Genomic DNA, 26409 nt, shown 5'->3' with positions numbered 1-26409 from the left:
GTGAATGTACTATGTTAAGTTACAGATGAGACTGTTCTGCCCTCATCTTCCTTCACAGTCCCACCTCCAAGGTTGTATTGTAAACCATCGCTTAAATTTATAACTATGCAATGAAGAATCCTAGGGCCTGATTCATCATTGCACAGCAGGGAAGATCCCACGGATTTCAGCAGAGCAACTCTAGTTGCAATTGGAGTCACACTCTGATGAAGCAGAATAGGATGCCTGTTTCCGTAGACATGCCTTGGAGAAGGAAAGCCATACACTGAATTGCTTTGCACAACAGGAGCAAAGCAGCTTTATTTTATAATCAAAATACTCAGTACAAAAATCTGCGTAAGACAAATAGTCATATAAATATACCTGGGCTTATTTGTACAAGGAAACACTAGGCACAAGGCAGCTGTTTAAACACATCCTGCATTAGCTGGGAGACAAAGCCACCGTATATTTTGAATACGTCTCTCAGGCATTCTGTAAACAGCCACCAGAGCGGATGGATGTCATCTATAACCAAAGTTACTGAATAACAAGGTATGCAAAGAACTTATTTTTAAACACAAACTTTTGTAGAAGGATTAAAGTGAATCTCTCTGACACAGGCACAGTAACATGCTGCCTGAATGGATGACATGCAGGAGCCTATCACCTTTCCCCAAGGACTGACGTGCAGTGCCTTATTTGGAATCAGCTTAAAAACACAAGGGTTTGGTCTCTTAAGATCCAGACACCATTTTACACCCAGCATTCCCTGTGGATGCAGCTGGGAACAGGTGGATATCTTCCCTCTGCCTCCCTCCATGTTTTCTGTGGGTACCTGATGTTGCTTTAAAAGGTTAGGTGCTAAATGCAGATTTCTGGCAGGCTGACATCTTTGTTGAACACCATGGTCAACCAAGGTGTCCAGGCATCCACCAACTTCCACGTTTGAGGCTGCCAGCCAGGTCTTGCCCAGAGTATTTCCCACTAGCCTAGGTACCTACCTTCAAGAAATTCTCTTGGACCACTGTCTAAGAGAGAGCTAGCTGGAGGCAACACCAGTGAAGGGACAGAGGTGCTGTGACCCATGTTACGCTACCAGGCATCACACCAGCTGCTCCAGGAAGGATAGAGTAGCTACATGGCAGGAAATACACCAGCAAACACTTTTTGAGTTTAGTCACTGGTACCATATTAGCCAGGTGGTTTCCAAAATAAACAGTGTGGTTGCCTGATTACAAAGCCAGATTGTATTGGTCTTAATGACGTCTGACAAAAGAGCACCAGAAGCAGCATCTTCTCAGAACTGGGGATCAGAACCAAAAAAAGATGCAAATCCTCAACAGCCAAAGTTAACATGTTACAGCCGGGCTTTCCTCTCCCGGAATTGACTTCTTAGCTGCTGAACCAAAAGTAAAATGACAGCCAGCACATTTCAACTTTAGTCCCACCGTGCTTTCCCAATTAAGCAGGCAGTTAATATTTCAGAGTCCCTCCTAAGAGGTGGCAAAATGTAAGATGGGCAGAGCATTTCCATTTGCTCATTTTGACTTCTGATTAAGCATAGGTCTTTATTGCATTCACAGTGTGTGGTAGCAGCTCCCACACAAAACCAAGCAAGCTCTAATGTAGTTACTTCAGGAACTGGAGCAGTAAAGCTGCACATTGTAAAAGCTCATGGAGAATCCCAAGTAATTACTTGCAGGTCTCATGCACTCTGCTACAACTTCAAGGCTCTTGTACTGAGCTCCCTTTAATCTAGTGGGCGTGTCCACGAGCGAAAGAGGTCACCACCCTGCAGGACTGTTGAGAACACACTGCTCGGATCCCAGACAGCAGCACATTGACAAAACCCCACACAGTGATTCTAAATCTAGTATTCGCATCTCTTCCATTGAACCTTCCAGGGAGGCAGTAAGGGTGTTTCTTGTAAGGACATTGCTGCAGGTGTCCAAAGGCTCTCTGCTGCTTCCAAGCAGACTGTTTGTATGCCCAAGGCTGCTGCAGGATTGATTAATGGCTGTAAAAGGTAGCAAGGAGAAAGACCACTTCCCCCACCTGCTAATGCACTGGGGGCTGGGGGGAGGAGAAGTTAAGTAGGCAGGAAATTTCTCTCGAAGATTAAGGCACTTCAGTAGTAATCCACTTGCTGTTCTACAGTCTGAATCAGTACCCCACCGTTCAGATCATTGGTAAAGGAGATAAAATCCTAAGGCCTCACCAAAACTAGGATCTTCCGAACCCAATTTTAGCATCATTTTTTCCTAGCCTGTTGGCCACTGAAAGACTTCAGTTGCCTATACCTGAGCAACACAGAGCTGGTTACCTGAATGACTATGCACCATTTATCCAAGCCAGAACCATAAACATGGGCGTTGCAGATAAGCCTGTAGCACTGTACGTCTAGGTACAATTAAACAGTGCTATCAGTGCAGCAGCTTGTCTATGAACTCCACAAACTTCCTGTAAACACTTTTGTGCAATCAAAACAGATAAGAGTATTCTGCCTGAACTGTTTAATACCAGGAAAGATGGAAGGCTGTGGCACCCAATTCCTTTTCTTCTCAGTTTGAAGACTTGAGTTTCTATGTTCAGTACTGGATGTGCTTGTAAGATAACTAGTAACTCACCCACCAAATAGAATGAGAAGCTACACCGGATCCAACATAGCACCTTCCAAAAGATCAAGGCTGTGGCAAAAATCTGATGAACTCCAAAGACCCTGAACCGCTCCAGTTAGCCTATCACATCTAAATGATCTTGGCATCAGAATCCCTGATTTCCTCTTGTGAATAAGCACCTGTATCTTATACCCAAGCACAGAGATTGTAAGGCGCTTCGTTAGTGTTTCTAATTAGTGGCTCTAATCTCCTCAGGTTTCCAAGTCATTGTTTCCAGTTGTTCCTATGCTACTCTGGGAGAACTTAACCCTCACTGTGTGATGCAGTTGTCCCCCATATCCTGGGCATATCTGTCGGATATTGCAGTCCGTAAGTCCTCGACCTCTTTGTGAAGCTGCTTCACTTCAGTCAGTTTCTTTGCCAGCATGTCTGGGTTCAGCAAGTCATCCTGCTCCTTAATGCAGGACTGCACAGCTGTGTAGTTAGAGAAAGAGATCACATCAGATATACAGTTCTGAACAGGAGTCACATTTGTAAATACAGCAGTTTACACCAGACAAATTAGCCACAGTATAGGGCATTACTTAACACCCAACAGATAAGTTAAGAGAAGCCTGAATCCTTAAATCCTGTGAATCCAAGGTCTGAATAGAAGGACAAAGGACAGAGAAACACAGGCTGGCTTTTAAGCCTTTTCAGTATTCTGAAACCTAGGTAAAGAACAAACAGTTCCATTCCACCCAGTGAATGAATCAAACCTGTGTCTCCCCTGCCCTCCACCTGAGATCATAGAATCCTAGGGATAGAGGAGACCTCAGGAAGTCATCAGGGCAGACCCCTGCCCAAAGCCAGATCAACCCTAACTAATCCCTTATGCCCCTTATGCACTTACAGTGAATGCCTAGGAGCAGGGAAAGGTTGGGATCCTTTCCCTGAGCTCTTTGAGTCACAATGCTGAAGACAGACTGCAAGTCCTGTAAGCAGCTGGCGAGTTCACTGTGTAACTCATGGGCAAGATGGGCCATCCCAACAGAAAGTGGTTGGTTCCTTTCCACCTGCCGGAGGTGCTCCTGTAGTGTCAAATTCTTCTCAATCAGATCCTGGTTCTGCACTGAAAGCTGAACAGACAAAAGTAACATTAGCTACGTCTGAAATGTCATTTTAATGGCAGATAAGACATCTGATTCTAATGGCCCTTCAGTGTGGAGCAGGCGTTACAGCCTTATGCTGCATGTATATGTTTGAAACGGTATACCGAATACTGTTGAATAATGTACAAAACACTGCTCTCTAAATCAGTATGTTTATTTCCAGGATCAGAACGGCATGTCTTGTCAGCAGGTGTATATACTTTTCGCAGTGAAGATACTTGATGAGGGTGACCAAAATGATGGGTTTACACTAAGAATGTCCTCTAGATTCCAATGCACTAGAACAATCTAAAGGTCAAACTTAGGGCCTGACCACCATAACACTAGGCTTTTTGAAATAGGAGCCAGCCCCTCTCCAAAGGGAAGATTATAAAAACCAGCTGGACAGGAAGCACCTCACCCCACTCTCACCCTGGCTCCTTCAGTCTTGAAAATAAGACAGAGGCTTTCAAGGGAGGCCTGGGCTCTTCCCCGCCTCTCTCTTCCCCTCCTTGACTGATGCAAGCTGAACTCTCTCGCAGAAGACACACTCAATACTTGGTTCGCTGTGGGACATCAGCTGGAAGAGTTCGAGCTAGGACGTTGTCACTCATGACCTAGGAAGCTCGGGTCTGTAGTTGTGGTGAATAAGACTTCCTTACTCCCCCCTGGTGGCCAAGTCAGTAACTACAATCGCAAGCCACACTAAACTGCGAGTTGGGGAGACAAGGGTCCGCATGAGGAACCACACAGCCAAATGTCAAGTATTTCAAAAGCAACAAATGGGTGGAGAGATGGACGGGGAGAAAAAAAAAAAAGCAACTCTGGTTCTAGACTACAGACAAGAGAACCCCCTTCTAGAGCACTTTGCAGTGAAGGAGGAACAAGCAACAACACATTAAATCCCTCACTACAAGACAGTTCATTGTTCGTTCAGCTGCTGTGTTCATCCACAAACCCCAGTTCTGACCTCTTTCACAGCAGTGCGTAGCTGCTGCAGTGCCATTTCTCTTTGCATTGCCTCCTCCTTCAGAGCTTGACTTGTCCCCTCCTCCTGAGACAACTGTTCTTCCAGGCTCTGGAACGGACAATAGAAGAGAGATTAACCCACCATACCTACCACTCCATGCTCTGGAGTTCCCAGACCCTAAACCAGGGGTCACCAACTCCCGACACAGATGCCAAGAGTGGCATGTGCACCAGTTTCCATCAGCACATGGGGCGGGAGCTCAGCCCTGCCCCTCTTCCCCCACGCAGCCAGAAGCTTGACCAAAGCCATGCTGCCTGTGGATTAACAAGACCAGCTAATGCTCCCAACTACCACCTGAATGGTAAAGCTCCGCATCTTTATTAATGAAGCTGTTGTAAGGACTATTAGTGATTTAAAAAGCATCACCAGCATTCAGACCCTGCACAGAGGTCAAAATTCAGCACTCTGCCTCAGAAAGGTTGCTGACCCCTGCCCTAAACAATTGCATTTCTCACCCTCATTTGTGAAGACAACTGCTCCATCTTCTTCTGCTGTTTGTCCACAATCTGAAATCAAAAGCACATTCGTTTAAGAGCAGAACTTGCCCAAAGTTATGCAGAGCCACTCAGTATTCTTCCTTTGCTCTACAAACTACAAATCTGGTTTAATCACTTTAAATTGCAGCCTGGTTTGTAAAGGGCTTTGAGATTCCCAGAGGAATCACAGTTATGTAGTAAGAGTGGAGAGGTTGCATTTTTGTGGCTTCCCCCTCCCCAGCTTTCTCCTTTTCTGGATTCTTCCATTTCTTGTCACTTTCATTATTAAAGTGAATGCTACAGAACTGTAACTATCACACCAAGAATGGCTCTCTGACCCCCCTCCCCTCAGGATTGGCAGACTGAGAACTGCTAGATCGGGGCCCTTTTATATGTCCAAAATAAGCGTTAACAGTTTTTAATGCCTGTTGAGAAATGGCTGAAGGAAGGATAAGAATCTGAGTTAGTGCAGGGTAGGCTCATCCACGTCTGAATTGTATATTCAGATTTACCTTTCTGAGGCGATCACAATCCTTCTGCAGAGAATCGTTTTCCAGTTTCTGTTTCTCTACCTCCTGGAGGGGTGACAATCTCCCTGCACCCTTCATACACTGCTTCAGCCTGTCCTGCAAGCTGAGAGAAACAGCTCATCAAATGAAATGGCAAACATAAGACAATTCAATCTAACTTGGCAGTGGTTCTCTTTTCAAAGCATCAGTAGGAGAAGTGGGCATCTTCTGCCACAGGACAGAAACAGAGGGGAAAAGCTCTTCTCACTGCCCTGTCAATATTCTCCCATGTGACATGGAGCGATTTACATCCAGGGAATGGGGGAAGATCCCCCTCCTCTATGACCTGTTGCCCTCTTTGATGAGACTGGCACAATGGAAAACTTTATTCAAGCATGGGTGATCTAGATCAATGGTTCCCAACCTTTTCACAAGTGTGGACCCACAATCAACCCCGCAAACTGTATGCAGACTCCCATCAAAGCCATTTCTAGCAGCTATGTGCATGTCAGCAAATGAAAAAGGAAACCGCAACATAGATTTTCCGACAGCAATTAATATTACTGGAAGATATTTAAAAATAATTGCTTGTAACTTTGCAATTTATTTAAAAACTTATAGTTTATGGTCATTTTTATTTATTCCCCCCACCCCCCGCAGGCCCCCTGCAATACTCTCACAGACCCCCAAGGATTCACCCATCCCAGGTTGGGAACCCTTGATACAGACTCATACCCAATGAAAGCTGGCTTCACATAGCTCCAGTAGCCTCTGATGAACATGAGCTAAGGGATCTGGAGCAGAACGGCCTCATGCCCTTCCCTGAGCCACACCTCCAATTTTCAAAGAGCAACAAGTAACGCTAATTCTATTTCTTCTCCAAGTTATATTCACAACATCCAAAGGGTCCAATACAAGCCCAGCTCATAACTACGCTGCAGTGGAAAGATGCACCCTACTCCCGCAGTGTCCAACACGGTCCCCGTTTGTTGCATGTGGCGAACAGGGCCGTGGAGTGTAGCTAACTGCAGCTCAGCAGAGCCGCACACGTGGGGCAACCGCGCATGCGTCCCACCACGTGGGGGTGTAGCAGAGGTGGGCCATGCTGTAGTTTCTCTGGTGCCAGCTGGGAGTCATGATTCCTTCAGCACCAGTGTGACTCTTGCTTCCTCAGGGCGACCCTGGTGAGGCAGATGAACTATACGGGGGTGAGGTGGGGGTGCCTGGCTCTGGGGGGGAGGGCATTTATTTAGAGTCAGGGGACGGGGAGCTGTGGCGAATGCGCAAGGATGACAACCACAAGTGTGGAGATCTTTGCTTTACTACTGGAACAGACTAGTGCAGTGAAGTCTACTTCTCTGTTCTCAGTACTCAAGAGCCTAGAGCCACTGGCCCTCACTGCTAGGCAGAGGTCAGGCTCGTCTCCATCTTTGGGCTTTACCTGTGCAGAGTGGAAAGCAACTCCAGTTCTTTGCATTTTTGTGTCTCTAGCTGCATCTCCTGCTCCCTGCAGGCAGCACGGACATCTCCAAGCTCTCTTTTCAGGGCCATCACTGTTTCCTGCAGAGCAGAATTCTTCAGTTCCAAATCCTTTAACTGGAACAAAGAACACTGCTCAGCATTAACAAGGCCGGAGATCCTTTGCCATATGCCTCTTCAGGGCCACGCTAGTAGCTGACAGCTGATTTTTACCATCAATGTGGAAGCTTACAGGCATAGCTGAGAACAATGCTCTTTCACAAGGACCAACTGCCGTTCTACTCAGTCTAGTGCACAGACAATTATTGGCAGAAGCAAATTGTGACAGCCAGGCTAATGCCTCGAATTCAGCAGTATACAGAGGAAGTCACTTTACCTGCTGACTCTGTTTCTGATGATCCTCTAGGGTAGGCAGATCGGCCAGGTAGCGCTCCAGGGTCTCAATTCTCTGCTGTCTCTCCTGGTTTTGTTCAGACTCCTTTTGGCATTTCTTTTTCAGATTGCTAATGTGTTTGTCTCTTCCCTTTATCTGAAAGAAGAGATAACCAAAGGTCTGATTTGCTTATGTTATAATTTCCACGTCTCTCTCTCCAGCTTGTCTACCTAAGCATTTATGCAGCACCCATGACCAAGATATTATATTGCCTCATCTCAGCAGCTTTTCTTTTAACTGTTACTTGAAAGTGAACTTCAAAACGGACAAAGTTGTGCGTTACTTCTCTGGTCAGCATGTGTGGTCCTAAGCCCCACTCTGTAACTGCAGGTTTTTACTGCTGGTGAACTCGTGCAAAGAGCAGCTTCTGAACTCAAATAAAGGATGAGCAAATACTTTGGGAATTAGTTACCATGTTCTCCCCCACCTCCCAAGATGCTGCACATAATCAAAATATAGTTAGAATTATTAAATATAAAATAATTGAAGCCAAGCAGTGCTGTCATTAAATACACCCACACAATTTAACACAGCCCTCAGACTCGTAGTGAATTGCAAATAAGATTCTCAGTGTTGCAATGTTTGCATACTCCTGTTTTGTATCTACCTCCAAGTTCTCTTCAAATAATCAGAGGACCTTGAGAAAATGCCACTTTAGGACAGCCTAACAGTTTTCCAAAACCCACTCACCACAAGCTATAGATTTACATAACATTTGGGTTTAGAATGGGAAAAATGGGATCAGTGCATTTATGGGAAACCAGGACTTAAAAGAGCAAGAGGAGAGTGCCTCCAACTGGAGCACTTACCAATACAAGGCAAGAATGGGGGGCGGTTCTAATAAGGCAGGGGTCAGCAACACCTGGCATGGGTGCCATGAGTGGCATGCAAGCCAATTACATTGACATGTGAGGCAGGAGCTGAGCTCCACCCCTCTCCCCCATGCAGCTGGGAGCTGGCTCAAAGCCAGGCCACCTGTGGATTACCAAAAGACCAGCTAATGCTACCACCTACCACCTAAATGGGCAAGCTCTGCATCTTCATTATGTATTAATGAAACTGCTGTAAGTAGGACTATCAGCGACTTTAAAAAGTATCACCGGCACTCGGACCGTACATGGAAATCAAAAGCTCAAATTTGGGCCCCCGCCTCGGAAAGGTTGCTGACCCGTATACTAAGGCATTTATACTCCAGAAAACACAAATAAAAATAAGTAAATGTTTAGCCTCAAGACACATTTTGGTAATTAAGCCAAGAATCGTTCACCTTTGGAAAAAACAGCTGCAGCATGTTTAAGTGTGATCCACATGATATGGTCAGATTTTACTTAGGGGAAAGACTTATACCAAGAGAGGGAGTCCAGCCTATTTTACGTACTAATCTTTAAATTCTCTTACCCAATGAAGCCTTTAATTACACTGTTTACTAGTGATAATTTGCTAATTATGATTAAGAGAGTGGGTCCAGGTAAGTCACTTACCCCTTTGCCTCTTTTCCCCCTGCATCCCCCTTACAGCCCACACACACTGAACAGTAAAGTGGAGGTAATGTCCATTTTACATATCACGCTGTAAGGGTTGACTGATTAGCGTTTGCACGGTGCTTGGAGACCGTCAGGCAATAGGTACTACTACAGCAGTGCCAAGCATTTTAGCATAAAATGCCAAGCATCGAAAACTGATGTTACACAGGTGGTGCCAGAAACGGCTCCTTACTCCAATGCCAGTCACTGTACCAACTGACTCCATGAGAGGGGGGGAAAAAAAAAACCAAAAAAACAAGGCAATGCCACAGCTCAGGAGCAGTGATGATCATACCCTCTCGTCTTGTTTCTTCAGTTCCTCTTCATGCTTCTGCACTGTCTCCTTCAGCGTCTCCCGAATCAATTTCGCATCCACCTCTGAAGCAGCCAGCTTCTTCTCCAATTCCGCCTTTTCCTTACTGAGGGATTCGGTCTTCTCAGTAAACTGTGCTCGCAAGAATGAGTTTTCCCGCTGCAGCTCCTGCCAACAGACACCCAGCACCCAACGTAAGAGTTCCCACTGTCCACTACCCCACTGATTAAACATAACAGGCTGTATTCTCCAGAATACTGGTTGCAACTCTGATGTATTACCCACCCTTCCCACCCCCCAAACATCTTTACAGCACCTGGTATGCACCTGCAACATCAGCTGGCGCTATTAACCACCAGCCTCAATAGTACAGCCACCGGAGTTTGTTCAGAAATCTAAAGTTCTAAAGCCACAGAAAATCCCAGCGGTGCCAGATGAATTGGTACCAGCAGACACACCAGGCATGGACATTTACTTTACCCCCCATCCTGTGCAGAAAGAACCTGCTAAAACAAACGCACTTCAGCCAGCAGGTTTCGTGCATGCTATTGTCAACAGATTTCTTCTGCTCCTACGTACCTGCAGTCTCAACATGCAAATATCTCCATAAGGTGCAGCACAGCTTAGAAGAGCACTGTGGACCTGCAGCTCACTTTCACGCACCTTCTGCTCCAACTGGGAGATGTGCTGCCTCTGTCTGCAAGAACAAAACAAACAGATCAGACAATACAGCCTTTTCAGACATACCCCTTAGCTACCGCTCCAGCCAAACTATGTAAACTCAGCCAGATAGGTAAACTCAGGAAAGTCAAAAAACAGCTCCTCCATGAGTGCCCTAAATCACGATTAAAAAAAACCTACACCAACGTATCTTTAAAACGGCCTGCAAAGGAATAACGATTGGGATTGTGTCTGGTTTCACATTTTAAACAACTCAATAGCATTTTTGTCAAAAACACACGTGGTCTTCACATTAAAAACTGCAAGTCATCTGCCCTGGAAGTCTCTACAGTGGCAGAAGACCTTACTGGTGAAATTGTAGATGTCAGAAAAGTCATGCTGAGCAAATGACAGGGGCAGGGATTTTAAGTCCCAATGTTTAAAACTTCACTTTATGTGAACAGCTAACATTAGCAGCCAATAAGCACTCTGGTACAAAGGAGAGATTTGTTAAAAGCTCGCCAGCCCAAAAATCAACATCCTTAATGTCCTCTAGCAAAACTAGAACGTGCCGACTTGACATTACAAATGTTTCTCATGCAAGCAAACAGGAGGACACATTTGAAAAGGTTTTAGCTCTTCCTTCTCCATCACAAATCAGGAAAAAAGCACAAATGCAAAAAATCCATTGCGGCTCCTCTAAGGTAGCCAGTGTTGCTAAGGAATCACCCGTCTCACTTGTCTTGCACAATGCATGCTTCAATCAATTTGCTCTGAAATCTCGTGGAAGAAAAGGACATATCTTCAACAATTTTCTTACAACTAAGTTATTAGTTGTAATAAAAATCTACAGGATCTAACACATTTCTGGGTTTTATTTTCTTCTTGCTGTCTCAAAGCACCTCCTACCTGTCAATGAGGAGCTCTTTTTCCTTGAGTAGATTCTCACTGGTGTTTAGGATACTGATCCATTGGGCTGGATCAGTGGAGTGCAGTGAAGTAGCATACATTGAAGGTTGGTGGCAAGCAGCTCCATTTTGTATCTGAAAAAGGGAGAGTCAGAAAGAGAGGCTTAGGTTTCACAGACGGTAATTGCAACATTGCCAGGGCTATTTTGTACACTGTGTGCTCATCTGGCACGCACACACACACACCAGGTTAATCTAGTATGGAACTATTTCAGCCTATGACTGGGCTCATGGAACAAACAAACAATTTTGGGCAATGAGTTTACAGAATAATTTTAGATCACTGCATTGTGTGTCACTGAAAGCCACTAGTTTCTAATATTGCGACCCACTAAACACTTTGCTCCCTTCCAGTGAAAGAAACTGGTATTTTCCTAAAAATCTACTTCAAATTATTCCACAAGTCTAGATACAGAGAGAGGTTAGTCTGCTCTTTGAAACGTTGATTACCATCACCTTCTGTCTGCATACATTTCCCCTGCAGTTTCTGTTAGGGTAAACATCACCTGATTTAAACTATCACGTAGCATAAACCAGCACCTGACCAGTGCCGGACAAGAGAATTTGCTGGACCACAGGAGATCGTGCTATCTAGCAGCATTATCAACACTTCCACTGCTCACTGGGCTCTTAGAAGACATTTAAGGGTAAATTACAGCTAAATAACAGCATGGAACACTGAGAGCCAGGACTGGTGGCAGGAAACAAACTTTATGGAAGCATGGGAAACATGGGCACACCCATGATAAGTGGTCATTCAGCTAACTAAAATCATGCCAGATTATGGAGGTTTCCAGCTGAGAGTGTTCTGGATTAGAGAGGGTCAACCTGTAGTAGACAGATACTTCTGGGATCATTGGTACAAACGTGTATAATAGAAGCCAGTGTTCCCTCTAACTTCTTCCATCTGTTGGCTGAATAAATTTGTTAGGTGCATCACCAACAGAAGCACATGCTGCTGGCTGTGGGCACTCTGTTAATCACCCGGGTGGCACCTGAATCTCCCCTGGGCAGCTGCCCAAGCACGCAGCTTACAGGGAATACTGGTGGAAGCACAAAACCTTACCTACTTACTATGCTCGTCAAGAATTGTGATTACATTACACAGCTCCAAGAGAGAGAGAAGGAGAAAGTAATTTCTAATAATTTTTAAAAAGTGGATCTCTTTGTACCTGCATCTGTTCTATTTGCAGTCGTATGTTGTCCAGCTGCTGCCTCCAAGCACCGAGTTCACAGACCCTCTGATGTGGATGCAAAGTGCAAGGCTCCTGCCTCCAGCCCTGCGACTGAGGAGCCACTGGTTTTGAAAAGACATTATTGGGCTGAAGTCCACATGGCATCAGTCTGCTCCCAGTGGACCAAGTCCCATTTCCTGACTCACAGGCTCCACTGGTCCCTGTGGCTGGTTTAGTCTCTGGCAGCACTTTGTAAAGCTCCTTTCCTCTATAAGTGGAAACCAAGTTTGGATCCTGGAACTTGTGGTGAGGCTCAGCATAAAGAGTGTCCAGCAAAACTGACTGATTCAGGGTAGGCTCAATGGCAGGTGTGTCAAATTTTTGAATGTCTTCTCCTCTTGTGTGATCAGAAACAGGAAGCCAGGACTGCTCAAAACCATTTTCCCCAGAAGTCCTGTAGTGATGCAAGAGATTCCCAGGCAGCACTTGAGAGGATTTCACAGAAGCAAGATCTCCATTTCTTGTCAGCCCAGCGTTTTCAGCGGAAGAGCCTGGTACAGCTGGCTTTAAGGAAATGGGCGGATTTTGCACAACGCTTGGCTCACCTGTTGAGTAGAGCTTGGAAGGTGAAGTACCCAGTGTAGAAGGCATGACGTGGGCTGTTGGGATGGTCACTTGGGTTTTGATGGGCTGAAATGAGGAACTGCTACTGGAATTGCAAAACTCTGGGGAAAGAATTTCTGAGGGTTAGAATTAAAACAACTCTGTTCAATTACAAGAAAATTGGCACATTTTCTTTTATTAATAGAAAAATTTCATTTGGTCAAGGGGCTGCAAGAGCCCACATACAGTAGAATTCTAAGAGCACACTTGTTTTTAACTCTGTTAAAAGTTCCAGAAGCCCTATGATATTTACCTGCCCAAGTTAACTGCAGAAGAGCAATACTTACCACTTTTCATCCTAGATCATTAACTCTAGATTTTGGAGATAAAATTCATTAATCAAAACATATTGATAAACTTACCAGTCTAGTCACCTATAAAGAAACCCTGACATTGAGTAAAAAGGCTGAAACTTACTCACAGACTGAAAGCCTGATTACACTCTGCTCATCCCAAAGCACAGCGACTCTGTGCTGTAACCAAAAGCAACAGGAGCTTTTGCTAAACCCATGATAAGCTGAAAGCACAGCTGGACACATGCCACGCAGCACTTGACCTTACACCTCCCCTGGAGCATGGCAACAAAGCTAGACTTTCCTAGAACTAAAAGTAATGGCTCTGTCCCACAGTCACAGGAAATGAACAGTGCATGCAAAGGGCAGATCTGTCCTGTCACACAGCCACCAAACCTGACTACATGGAAGTCTGTAGTTATTCTTAGTAACTCTCAGGTTTCAATAGAACACCACGAGCTCAACTGGGCAAACACTGAAGAGCCTTCTTTGCCAATGTGTTAGTTTTCCCTCTTCCCTGTATATTCAGGCACCAATTTCATGTTTCCTCAGGCTAGCCTGTTTCCCTCAATGTATTGGCTTAAGGCCCATTCCCATTTGCTATTTCTTTAGCCCCGTTTTGACACAATGAGTTCACATTCCCACATCAGTGTTGCTATGAGAAGGAATAAAGGTCATCATAACGGTAATGAGGAACTAGGCAGGACCCTGTCAAACATCTCAAGCTACATAAAAAAAGTGTTAAAGCAACATCATCTCTCAGTAACAAATTACTAACAGTAACAAATTATGGGGACAAGGAACTCTCTGCAGATATCAGCTCAGCCTAGGACTCTCCCAAAGAGGAAACAGCCCTCCAAATGGACGAAAATACACTTTGCAAACATGCTGAGGTGAGTCTGTGCTGATTCTGTGTGAGAATAGTCACCAGAGTCAGTGGCATCGATAACAAGTTCACAGATTTTAAAAGTCAAAATCTGATTCTAATAACTCTCAGCACTAAAAACCCATTCAGAGTTCTTCAGAGAAGGGGCATTGCCTTCCTGCATGTTATCCACCCAAACCACCACCCCACTCTGAGTACAACTGGAAATTTTCTTGTGTGGAGAAAGCCCAGACAGGGAACCTCAAGGGGCAGGCATACAAGACTTTGAATCAAATTACTGAAGAACACCTTGATTTTGAACCACCCATTGTTAGAAAACATGGCAAGTTTCAAATTGCACAAGACAGCAGAGGAAGAAAGGAGACGTGAACACGTGTTCCTTCTTAAGAGCAATATGAGAAAATCCTCCTCGTTTGTAACTGCTGAAAGGAGCAGCAAGTTGATTAGGAGTGGATGATTTATAAAAGGCTCCCTATTGCCCTCAGACCTCACATGCACAAGTTTGTCTCATCTAGCATGCCGTAGGACACAATGTCCTATACTGCTGTAGAGCATGTTAAAGACGCCCAACTAAAGCCAACAAGATGCCTGTGGAAGTGTAGGAGCCACATTAAAAAAGGACAAGAAATGGATCCACACATAGTTTTAAGTCAATGACAATAGTTCCTCTCTTGCGCAGAAAAGTAAAAACAGGATTATTGCCCCGTCTGATATTAGTGTCAGGTCTCTCTGCTGTTCAAGTCATGGCCTTCTTGGGAAGCCTTGTGCTACAAGAATTCCAAACTAACAGACTTGCTGGGCCCCTAGGCCACGGAGATAGGGGGTAGGCTGACCTGCTTCCAGAAGTGGCCAGGCTTGGGCAGCCAACCCCCTGTGCTGCCCAGAGTGCATTGCGTTCACCTCCCCTGCCCTGAGAGCCATCCGAAGCATGCTGCACTCCATCCCAGGCTGTCCCAGCCCTTAGAGCCACCCAGAGGTGATTTAAAGGGCACTTTTGAATTGGTAGGCCTTCGGGCAACTGCCCCCAGCCGTCAGCAGGTCTGTCCTGGTTAAGCCGGGACACAATATGGAAAGTGATCTTGTAGAATGCATCTCACTACGCAATGAAAATATTCAAGTCTACGTACCAGTGGGAAACATTACACAAAAATTCCCTTGTTCTGTTTGCAGCTCAAGTCGATGTAGACAGCTAACAGCCAAAATATACCAGTCTATATACTTTTTAATAAACTGACTACAATTCAGACAAATACAGATAAAGACGAACATGGAGATAATGGTTTTGTCCAGCATATTGTGAAGACTGAGATCCTCAAACCCTTCCCACCGGAAAGTACATTAATATGAAACAAAGGCCAAAGGTAAAAAGGTGCTTAGAATCCTCGCGCATCTTAAAGATTATCAATTACCTCTGCCAAAAGTCATTTTAACTGACAAATCTGTAACTACAGTTGAAGTTAGAAATTGTAATGCGGTCTGGCTAATCACCTTTGAAGCTTAAGCTAAGACAACGAGGTCACCAACCCAATATACATTTGTTTACATTTTAGGTTATAAAACTAATGGCTAAGTGTGAAAGCGTACAATGTTCTCATGATATCATCACTACAGAATCTCTCTCTTCCCCTAAGTTTAATATACTAGGCCTATTTCTGTACTGAGGCAGGGGCAGGTTCCTGATACTTGGCTTGTAAGAACTGAAAGAAAACATTCTGCAGTTCTACTCTAAGAATCAGAGATTCAGACTCACCCTCTGTGCTGTCTGAGCAGGAGGTTCCAATTGCTGTATCCCTGCTGTCAGCTGTACTTGAGCAGCGACCAAAGCGAGTCTGGAACTTCACAGACAGAGTCGGGGTTTTCCAGTCAGTCTCCAAAGAGCAACTCCTTTGACCTGTACTGGCATCTGGAGAAAGTTTGGAAAAAAAAAAAAAAAGCTCACTGTGGTTATTTATATTCTTCAGAGCACTACCTATCAATATTACACACAGCGAGTGATCGCCAAAGAGCAACCTTTAAAAAACCTACACGGAGGGGAAAACACCCCCAGCCTTTCCCACATGCTCCAATATAACTGGCAATGAAGGAAGGAGACAGAAAGGTAATAAATGAACAAGATGTCTTTGCAGCTCATTTCAAAGAAATAAAATTTCAGATTTATTTATAAAAGATGGTGAACGGAAGACTTTTTAACCAATCCTTGCCCCTGCTGCGGTGAAAGGAAGAAGTATGTAGAAATGAATTTCACCAAGAACAAAGCAATTTAATTTATCAAATGGAAGTTGAAGTTTAGGTTACAAGATCATTTTTCCCATTTGATGCAAACTAATTTAAAAGGGAAAAAAAAGGGATTATCTCCAGAATGATTAGGAAGTCAATTTCCTGAGAATCAGCATTAAGCTGTACAAGTATCATGCATCTGATGAAGCAGGTCCTTGTCCACGAAAGCTCATGCACCAAAATATCTGTTAGTCGATAAGGTGCCACAGGACTTCTTGTTTATTAAGCTGTACAGTAAACCCTCGATTCAATGGACCCTAATAGAACAGACTTCCAAAATAATGGACATTGTCTGCCAGCGCCAGTGCTGCCCTGCCCCCAAATAAATGCCAGAGACTCACCAGAGCTGCTGCTGGGGCTGTCTGTGCAACTGGGGCCAGAGGAGCAGGAGTGTGTGTGTGTGGGGCGGGGGGAACTGATTGCAGTGGGGTGCAGGAGTTCTCCTCCCCCAGCTCCGTGTGCATGGATCATGTTAGCGCCCAGCTGCTGCTGCCTGCAATGGCGCTGAGCAGCGGCCATGGTGTCAAAGGCTGCTGCCTGCTGGCTGGCTGGGGGCGGCCATGCTCTACGTTCGCGTAGGCAGCTCGGAACCAGAGGTTGAAGGAGCCGCAGCCCTGAGAGCTGCAGGAGGTGGAAGGAGACAGGCCGGCATTCAGCTCCTCTCCTGGTAATTGGGAGATGAAGGTGCGAGGGGAAGAATGGGATCAGAGGACAGGAGCGAGCAACGGGCTGGGGAGGTCAGTGCATCATCACACTGTACAACCATTCCAATTAGACTTTCGGCCTTAACCGACAGCCCTTCCCCCGCATTAGTCCACTAAATCGAGGGTTTACCGTATTCACAGATTTCCGCATTACATAGAAACATATTGTTTTGTTTGATTCCTCTTTACTACGTCTGCTTGAGAAATCCCCTTATGGAAAATGCATAAGGACACTGCTACAAAAGGCAAGAGTGCAATTCACATTTCGCTGGTATCGCTGAACGCGTGCTCTGACACTGAAGAAGTGCCTGTGTTTGCACACAGAAGTACAGAGATATCACTGGTGAAGGTGAAGATGCATTGCAATATTATCTTGTTATGAACTCCCCCTGCACTGGGCTTCAAGCGAAGTTTGTACAAGTGTAAGTGATTACCCGTCCGCAGACAGTCATGCAATCGCTTACACAGGATATGGACAGCAAATCATATAAATGATTTAAGATTTCATTTTTCATTAGAAGCTTTTACTAAACAAGCTGCCTCCTGGATTTCAGAAGGCATCTTCTAGCAGGATATCGCAGGAATCTGACTTTTAAGGAAAACAATTCACACCTGTTGGGCTGGGCTGGTGGAACCTCAAGTCTGGGCATTTCTCAAGAGTGGCCATCACGGCTATTCCAGTCAACTATAAGAGTAAATAAATAGAACCATAATTAAAATCAGCATAAACCAATTGCTTTTTGACAAGCAAAATTCACTGACATAAATACTGTACTACAGCTACTCATCACTAAAGGAAACATTTCTCTTTAATACCACATTTCTCCAGCATCTCTCTTTGAGGGTAGCTCTACTTTTCCACTATGAAACAGCAGAAGTACAGCTATTCTGGAGTACCCTCACTTCTCAAAATTTGAAAGTGTTATGGTGTGTAACACTCTTAAGGTGCTCATAAAACTTGGCTTCAGGTTATACCATTTAAGTTATTTATAGGGCATCACCCACCATGGTAGCTATAATTATTCAAAATTTCCATTTACAAACTTTAGCACTCGGACCCTTCATTTCTGAAGATTACTTTATGGAACTACATCACACATGGGCAACTTGCAACCCACTGAGGTTTTGTGTGTGGCCCACTAAACATTTGGTTTACCATTGCCCATGCAAAGGGTTGCCCGATTCTGCTGGTTTTCCTCTGTATAGTTTTTTTTCCTACCGGTATTTCAAAAGTCACATGGGCTTAAAGCAAGGGCACATGATTGTACACATTGTGAGAATCATAACCTCTTTCTGCAGCCAATCAAAGTGTTGTTACAGTTCTTTGGCTTACTTTAGAGGGTATAAAACCACCTCAAAAACTTGAATTTCTTGCTCCAGAGATATGCCTATAATACCTAGCACTTGCAATCTTCTTCATTGTCAAATTCAAGCTCTCAGTTGCTTCAAACCTGGGAAATAACAACTCCCTACTACCCAATCCCTGCAGGCCACACTTTAATGAAGTAAGTTTTGCCATCCAAAGGCCTCATGGAAAATATTTCTATTTTGAAAACTAAGAGCTAATGATTTGGCACCAGTCATATGAGGAGACAGTTGGAAGTGCAATGAGATAAAGGGAGAAAAAAAAAAGCAGGGTCTCCATTCTGAGCACAGAGAAACAACACTTGGTATTCAGCTCAGGGCCCTAAAAAATCCATTGTCTTTTCTTGTCAATTTCACAGTGGTATAATTTGAAAATTATTCAAATTTCACCTTTTCAGATGTTTACATCTGAAATTTCAGTGCTGTAATCAGGAGGCTCCTGACCCACAATGGGTCATGGAGGGATCTTACAACTCTTGGGCATGGGCAGGGTATGTGTGTGTGTGTAATCACTGTTTGCCATCTTCACTTCTGTGCTGTCTTCAGAGCAGGGGTCTGAAGGAAGCAATCCCAGAGCTTCCTGCAGTAAGGCAGTGGGTCTGATCTCCCCTCTGATGGGAGTGCACCAGCTGAGGATCCCTCGCTGTTAATATTGGTGTGGCTAGGAGCAGGACTTGCTCTTCCCACGCTCAGCAGCTCTGGGTGTCTGATCAGTCATCAAACTCATCTAGAGTACCTGACCCAGCAGCAGGGTGCTCTGAGCAGCACTGGGGATATGAGACCTCTCTCTACTTTGGCAACATCTTGTAGCTGCAGGAAGCTCCAGGGCAGTTACCCAGGCCAAGTACACAGAAGTGGGTCAGACCACCCTCCAGAGTGGCTGAGCCGGGGAAGAATAAGTTCTGCCCCCCCTCCCTTCAACTCAGAGCTAGTTGCATGAAAAAAGCACCCCAAGCCCTGCAACCTACTCCCCCAGTTTCACAAAGGAGCTCTGATTTCACAGTCTGTGCTGCATTTCCCATATCAGTGAATTTAGTAGGGACCCAATCATGCATTTTGGCTACGGTTTTTGGTTTTAAATTACAGCCCGATTCAGACAAAAAGACATGCGACCCACTGAAATCAGCCCAGTCTCCCACCAGCCTCCAGGCACAGCCTCAGCTCTCCAGAGTTGGTCAGATAAACTGGAACTGTAAAAAGCGCAACAGGAGGGACAGAAATATAACCTTAAGACCCCCCAGAAGTGTCTTGTCCCCCTCGGGCTGCTACTGCTTTAAACCACAAGCCTCAAGCCACCAGCCACGGGCATTCACTCAGGCAGGCAGGCAAGGGCCCGGGGGAGCAGAGTCACAGCGGGGCTCCAGCGCACGGCACGCAGGAGAGGGGGTGGTGGGGGGGGACTGGGGACCATACGCGAAGGCGGGGCTGGTATTTACTGACCCAAGCCGCAGGGGGGTCTAGAGGGAGGGGCCCCGAGTGCAAGTGGAGGTGGGGGGAGGGGTCGGAGATGGGGGGGTCGCGCCCGTGGAGGAGGAATATATCGAGGGCAGGGGCGGGTCAGGGCTGGGGTGGTTCCCACCTCGGGCTGCGCCCCCAGGGCGGGAAGTGGGACCTGTGGGAGGGGCGGGGTCAGCGGGGCTCAGCCCCACGGGGGAAGCGGGGGGGGGATCACCCACCCCGTCTCCTGGCTCCAGTCCGGCTCCTCCTCGCTCGCGCCCGGCTCGGCGACCGTTACAGCCCCGCGGGAGAGGGGAGGCGCCACGCCCCCACGCCGCGCCGAGCCTATGCCGCGCGCCGGCCCCGCCCCCTGCCCCATCGCCATTGGCCCGCAGAAACCGCTCCCCACCCAAGATACGGAGCTCCGCCTTCTCCCTCAGGGACCCGCGGAACAGCCGCGCATGAGAGAGAAATGTCTCCCGCCGCGACCCGTAAGGACAAGAAGGCGGGGCCTGGGCATGCTACGCTATTGCCCCGCCCCCTTTGAACCTTTGCCGACCAGCTCTCGCCCCACCCCTTGTCACATCCCAGCTCCCCTTGAACACCCCCTCCCCTGTCTTCTACCCCTCCCCTGCTGAACAGCCCCCCCTCCCCCACCCTGGCCCTGTCATGGGGGCCATGCCCAGTTGGGGGCACAGCTGCAGATTTTGCACCCAGGGTGCGAGGGGCTCTCGCTACTTTGTCCCTGCCCTGTCACCCTTGCAGTGCCTGGGCTGTACAGCCCAAGGTGGGGGCAAGCCTGGTGAAAGGGACCCCAACCAGCCAGGACTAGACCCTCCCCACCCCAGGCGGCTTCCTTTCCCTTGCCGTCATCCACTGGTGCAAGGGCTGGCACAGGGGGCAAGCACGCTTTTTACATCAGGCCCTGCTTTTTGGCCCTGCAAGTAGCAGCTCTCCCCCCCCCCCACCGTCCAATGTAATCCAACCTAAAGGGGATGCACTGGAGGGCAGACCACCCACAGTTATGTTCATATAAAAAAAAAACTTTCAGCCTGTGTAAGACTAAGTCTATAACGTGTAAAAACTTTACTAATCAGTACATAAATGTGACTATGCAGACTTAAAAACAGAAACATTTCAATGTTTTTAATTAGATGGATGAGCTGAAGACCCAGCAGCTCATCGTGCTGGGGCCCCAGCTTATGAAATTTCATGCCACCTCAAGGGGCTCACCCCCTCTTGCACACCCCCAGGCTAGGAGTATTGGCTGTGGACACTCGGGTTACTCCAGCTTCATGTTGGCGTAACTGGGAAAGGATGTGAGCCTACTGCCTGGACCCAATGTAAAGTGAAGTATGCACAGCACAGTGCACAGGGGCATAGCAAGCTGCTGTTTGTGTGCAGGGCACGCTTCCAAGACAATGAGAAACTCAAGACTTCAACCATCAATTCACTGACAGCCACATAGCAAGCCTACTCTCCCCTCCTGCTGCATCCATCTATCTTCCCCTACATTCCCAGCCACCCCCTCTCCCCTACTCCCCTTTCCACAGCTCCAGCCTGCACCCCCCACTTGCAAAATGCAAATGCTGACATTTACCACCCTTCTCCATTTGTTTCTCACACCCTTCTCCCACTCCACTCCTCCAACCTCTTTGCCCTTCACAAAGCGCTTGGCCCAAGGTCAGCTCAGGTGCATTCAGAAGGATCACACTGGAGTTGATGGAACAAAAGTCATGCTCCATGCAGGCAGGGGTCAACAGAGCATTGCTCAGTGGGGCCTATTCCTGTTGTATATTAAACAGTTAGAATAAGCTGTTATGTCTGGCCACGCACTGGGATCAGAACAGACTGAGGTGCAATGTTAATATGTAACCAGGTGGGGAAGGGAAGGCAGTGAGGGGTCACACCATTTAAGCATCAGGTTTGAAGGATTAGGTAGGAAACACATTTGAGGGAGAGGATTTAAAGAGTCCAGGTGATGCAAACAGTAGAACTATAACCACCCGTTTCACCTGGGCTCCAGCAGCATCCAGCCTGGCCCAAGACCTGCCTCCAGGCAAGTGCTTACCTTCCCCCTTCTGCTCCACGGTGTCTGCATTCCAGAAACACCTTTGCTACTGCACAGCCTGGCTGCCTGACTCTTCATCCCTGTCCGAGGGAGCGCCTTTGCAGAGACTCAGGCCATTTCTGCTCAGACCATGGCAACTGGTTCTATGGTGCTTGGATTGGTGGTGGCCCCCATGGGATGGGTCTTGCTCCTGGCAGCTACAGTGACCCCGCAGTGGAGAGAATGCTGTGGGCAGCCTGGTTTCCCAAGGGACGTTTCCTTCAGTGACGGACTGTGGGAAAGCTGTGTGGAGGTGGTCAGTGTGCCAGGCAGGGTGTGCCACACACTCCCTCCAGAGACTGCCATCTCCTGGCCTCTGCAGATGCTGAGGGCACTCGCTGTCATCTCACTGCTTACAGGGGGCCTGAGCTATGCTCTAGCCCACATGGGGGTGCACTGGTGGACAGACCAGCCCAGGCCCAAGCTTGCAGGGAGTGCTGGGCTCCTGCTGGTTCTTTCTGGAGTCACTTATTTGTGTGCTACATCCTACATGGCTTACAGAGTCCTCGAGGATATGGCCAGCGCTCAGACCCCTGCAGGGGATAAGTTCCAGCTCGGGACCTGTCTCTATCTCGGCTGGAGCGGCGGAGCAGCTGAGATCATGGCGGGGATCTGTCTGGCCTTCAGTTTCCAGAGGCAACAGGAAAGTAATCCAGGAAATGCAGCTGCTCCTTACGAGGTGGATTATTGAGGAGGGGTGAACAGGCCAGCGCTGACAAAGGAAACCAAGGGAGGCGGGGGCTGTTCTTTCCTCATCAACAACGGACTCAGCGCCTGTTGGGATCTGATGCCTCTCTCACTATTTCCCTCCATCTTTCCCTGTCCAGTGCGGCATGGCTTAGTTTCTGTAGATTAGCTCCGTGCCACTAACATCTACCCATGCTCTGGGGGTTCTGCCTCTCCTATTCAAACCGTCCATTATGCCGAATGCCAGGGTCTTGATTTTTCATTCAATGTTCCTCCTGCAGCTATGCCCGAATAGCTGTAACTTGCATTGTACAACCTTCTGCAGTAGGTTCTCTTTTGGCTGTAGCTTCCTTGTTGGCTACCTTCTGCATCCATCCTATTCTCAGGCTCTTTCTATAACAACTCCTCTCAAATGCCAATATCCTTCTCTTTGAATCTTTTGTCATCAGCCGGGTCTCACGTCTGTATGACATGCTGTTGAATACGTGTTTTCAAGATGGCCAGCTTCATTCCTACGCCAATCGCTTTGCTTTTCCAGACCTTATCCACCTTCAAACTCGCTCTTGCTTTCGCTGTTGCAGTCGCTATTTCCTTCACGTTATGTTGCTCCCGGGATACGTGAGCTTCTCTACTTCAATCCCATTTCCACTGATCTTCCTTCCTATTTCCTTATCTCCAAATGCCATTGTTTTATCAATGTTGGTAATCAGCGTGTACCACTTCTCTTCCTTGTTTAGCACCTGTGCCGTTGGCACTAGCTTCTCCTCATCTTCCTCAGTAAAATCACCCACAAACCTCAAGTTGTTAATTCTTATCCTGTGCACCGATATCCCTTCTACCTTTTCCTTGCTTTTGTCCATCACTCGCTCTAGGTGCATGATGAAGATACTTGGCAATATCGGATCTCAGCTCGTTCCTCTTTTCTTTGTGCATTGAGTCTGTGTGGGTGTCCTGGCATCCCCGTTTTGAGTAGGAGAGTCCTAACTGTGCCCTCACCCAGCTGTGCTAGGACCAAATGGTGCACCTTCCACCTGGCAGGTCTGGCCATGCTGGTAACAGGGATATAGGGGCCAGCAGCACAGGGAAGATATTTAAAGGAAACTCACCACCCTCAGTGAAGTCAGTTTTAAAGATAGGGAGATGACCATCAAGCTAAGGAGGTGACTCAGGGCCCCTGTCAGCCTGAGGTCTTGCCAGCACGAGTGTTTCCCTGATGCTGCTCGCATGACCCCACCCCCAACTTGGGGCTGAGGGAGGATGCAGCAGAAGGAAAGCACGTGCCCCCAGCTGTAACAGCCGGGGTAGCACAGCGAAGGCAGCCCTGGGAGGAGCTGGCACAGAGACCTGGAGGTGGGGGCTGACCAGGGATGTTGCAGCTGTGGGATGTCTGTAAAGGAGAAGTACAGCTGACAGCAGAGGGGCTCATCAAGCACAGATCTAATGGGGCGAGACGGTGCCTGCCCCTTTCGGGAGAGGGTGGGAAGGGGACATGCACACCTTGTTGACCCTCAGGCTGCTCTCCCTGGGCTTTACACTCCGTCTGGGGCTCTGCTGCTGCTCAGGTTGCAATACCCCAGTCGTGATCATAAGAACCTCCAGCGCATCTGGGCATGGGCCCTCTCCGAGATCATCTTGTTTCCTGGTGGGATGGGCTAAATATCCCTCAGGCCAGGGAGGCCAGTGCTCGAAGCCTGGGGAGAGGAGAGAGGAGAGCAAGGAAAGAGGGATGGAGAGAGACTATTGTGAAAGACAGGGGTTTGGTAACATACACAGCACACAGGAGTGGGATTCTGGTGCTCTGAAGCTCCCTGCATTTTACAGACAGGCTGCCATGTGGAACCTTCCTGGCCAAGGAACAGCAGCAAAGCTGGGAGCTGTCAGGAAGACCATTTTTATTTGTGACCCAAGAAGAAAAAGTCAACCTGTCTGGTTCAGAGAAACCCCGTCTAGTCCAGCTACAAGGGGCCGGCTCCAAGAGAGGCTGAGCATTGAACAGAGTAGTGATGCGATTGCTCATAAACCTACCCCTCCCCTGTATATCCAACCCAGTAGGGATGATTAAAAATAAAACAGCTTTGACAATAGAACAGCTGCTTTTCTTTCCTGGCAGCTTGTCCGGGATCGAGGGCTTGTCCCCCCTCCCACTGGAACAAGGGCCCAATCCCCAGCCCAGCTGAGACTGGAGGTACTGAATTAAGGAAGGGACAGGCAGGCCGAGGAATAGCTTACTGCCTTGTCGAGCCAGTTCGGTTTGTCCCTTGCTGTTTTTCTGGAGAAAGCTGGCACAGCAGAACAGAGGAGGAGGGAGGTTTGACTTTAGAGCGCAGGCTGGTCAGACTTCATGTAGTCTGAGGCACAGACCTCAACCCGGCCAGCAGAGGATAGATTCTCTCTGTGCTTCCTAATCCTGGGGGGATGCAAAAGGCAAGGGGCTGGGTGGGGGCTCTGAAGTGGCTCACGCCCTAAGTAGCTGAGGCTACGTCCTGCTGCCAGACCGCTGCTGGAGAGAGGCAGCTTCCGGTTCAGGCCTGCGGGAGAAGGTGGGTGCATTTCACTGGAGTGAACCTTGGTTCTGGTAAGAGCAGAGGTCAAAGGAGACAGACCCTGAGCTGGGAGGAGACTTGGGGATCAGGCACCGACATAAAATATAAAATGGAAGGTTAAAAATGCTGGGGAACAGCTGGACTTTCAATGGAAAGTTACTGGCAGGGCAGCAGCAAACAAGCTGCAGTCAGTCTGTCAATGTGGGGTCAGGAACAACCTTCCCAGCCTGCCTCTGATGTGCTGAGCGCTCTAAAAAACAGCTGGGGCTGGTAGGTGGACTCTGGCCCCTAGGGGACAAAGCGAGGATAGTGGGTGAGCAAAGAGCTCACCTCCCAGTGCTAAAGCAATGTCTACAGCTCTCACTGGGGAGCCTGAGCCCTGCTAGCACATGGCTGAGGAAGCCGGATGTCCAGTGCAGCACAGCTGGGCCCTGGCTGTTTAACAGTACAAAGCAGAGCTCCCTCAAAAGCAGTGCGTCCATGAGCTTTGAGGGGAGCTGGATCAGGCGGCTGGGCCAGACTGAAGATTCAACAGCCTACTTCTGCAACAGGGCCTCGCAGCAGAGGATCTCACAAGAGCTTTGGATGCACAAGTTCATGAAACCACAAAGCAGCTGCATGGGGCAGATCAGGCTTATCCCCTTTTGCATGTAGGGAAACTAAAGGCAAGCAGCCAAGGTCACCCTTGAAGTCAGTGGCAGAGAAAAATCTGACTCCCTCTCCACTAGCAAATACTGTTACATGAAGTTTTAGTACAGAAGGAGAAAGGCTGGTTTTCATATATCAAAGGAGTATTAATGCCCCAATGGGAGCCAGGCACTTCTGCGTCTTCTGTCCATGAAAGATCTTCCATCACATGGGTTCTTGGTCCTCTCATCAGGCCCTGGGTGGATGTCAATTGTCGAGAAATATCCCAGTCTCAGAAAGATACCCAGAGGGACCAGCCAGGCTTCGCAGTGCTGGGGTCACTCACCTCAGTGAAGTCTATGGATGCATGTTAATAATGCGTCACAGGGAAACAAAAAACAGCAGTCCTTTTAAAATAAGCAACGCTATTTAGACCCCACTGAGGAGCCATTCTGAGAATTCCTCCCTCGGTTCTCAGAATCACAAGGCTTTGTCAAAAGTGGATCCCTACATAAAATCCT

At 47.4% G+C, this 26409-nt stretch overlaps 2 protein-coding genes across 7 annotated transcripts; one reads left to right on the top strand and one right to left on the bottom strand.

Moving 5' to 3' along the window:
- Window positions 1-265: 265 nt before the first annotated feature.
- CEP85 (centrosomal protein 85) lies at window positions 266-20220 on the bottom strand. 6 transcript variants are annotated; one of them, XM_074976511.1, is made up of 14 exons: window positions 20161-20220; window positions 17732-17804; window positions 15889-16041; window positions 12294-13021; window positions 11063-11196; window positions 10073-10190; window positions 9476-9661; window positions 7601-7753; window positions 7187-7341; window positions 5749-5869; window positions 5216-5266; window positions 4701-4808; window positions 3493-3718; window positions 266-3074 (listed from the first exon to the last, which is right to left on the bottom strand). In XM_074976511.1, exons 2-14 carry the CDS (start codon window positions 17784-17786, stop codon window positions 2911-2913), a joined length of 2352 nt encoding a protein of 783 aa, XP_074832612.1. In that variant the 5' UTR covers window positions 17787-17804; window positions 20161-20220; the 3' UTR covers window positions 266-2910. The 6 variants fall into 6 exon arrangements, with proteins under 6 accessions (XP_074832612.1, XP_074832614.1, XP_074832616.1 ...); XM_074976513.1 differs by lacking the exons at window positions 15889-16041; window positions 17732-17804; window positions 20161-20220 and adding an exon at window positions 13322-13609; XM_074976515.1 differs by lacking the exons at window positions 15889-16041; window positions 17732-17804; window positions 20161-20220 and adding an exon at window positions 13377-13609 and having other exon boundaries at window positions 12294-13036.
- Window positions 20221-20987: 767 nt separating this feature from the next.
- On the top strand, window positions 20988-22727 carry LOC142001267 (claudin-7-like). Its single transcript, XM_074976325.1, has one exon. The coding sequence runs from the start codon at window positions 22123-22125 to the stop codon at window positions 22720-22722; it is 600 nt and encodes a 199-aa protein (XP_074832426.1). The 5' UTR covers window positions 20988-22122; the 3' UTR covers window positions 22723-22727.
- Window positions 22728-26409: the final 3682 nt, after the last annotated feature.

This window comes from Carettochelys insculpta, chromosome 24 (assembly GCF_033958435.1).
Source record: "Carettochelys insculpta isolate YL-2023 chromosome 24, ASM3395843v1, whole genome shotgun sequence".
NCBI classification, from domain to species: domain Eukaryota; kingdom Metazoa; phylum Chordata; order Testudines; family Carettochelyidae; genus Carettochelys; species Carettochelys insculpta.
The sequence above is the reverse complement of the archived record's forward strand: the minus strand, read 5'-3'. Positions and strand labels throughout refer to the sequence as shown.

Excerpts from the sequence above, each read along its gene's own strand:
- CEP85 (XM_074976511.1), bottom strand. The coding sequence starts at position 17,786 with ATGGCCACTCTTGAGAAATGCCCAGACTTGAGGTTCCACCAGCCCAGC. Across the intron at positions 11,197-12,293 it reads TGCAAATAGAACAGATGCAG|ATACAAAATGGAGCTGCTTG; the intron begins GTACAAAGAGAT and ends TCCCTTTTTCAG. Across the intron at positions 5,267-5,748 it reads ATTGTGATCGCCTCAGAAAG|ATTGTGGACAAACAGCAGAA; the intron begins GTAAATCTGAAT and ends TTTTGATTTCAG.
- LOC142001267 (XM_074976325.1), top strand. The coding sequence starts at position 22,123 with ATGGCAACTGGTTCTATGGTGCTTGGATTGGTGGTGGCCCCCATGGGA.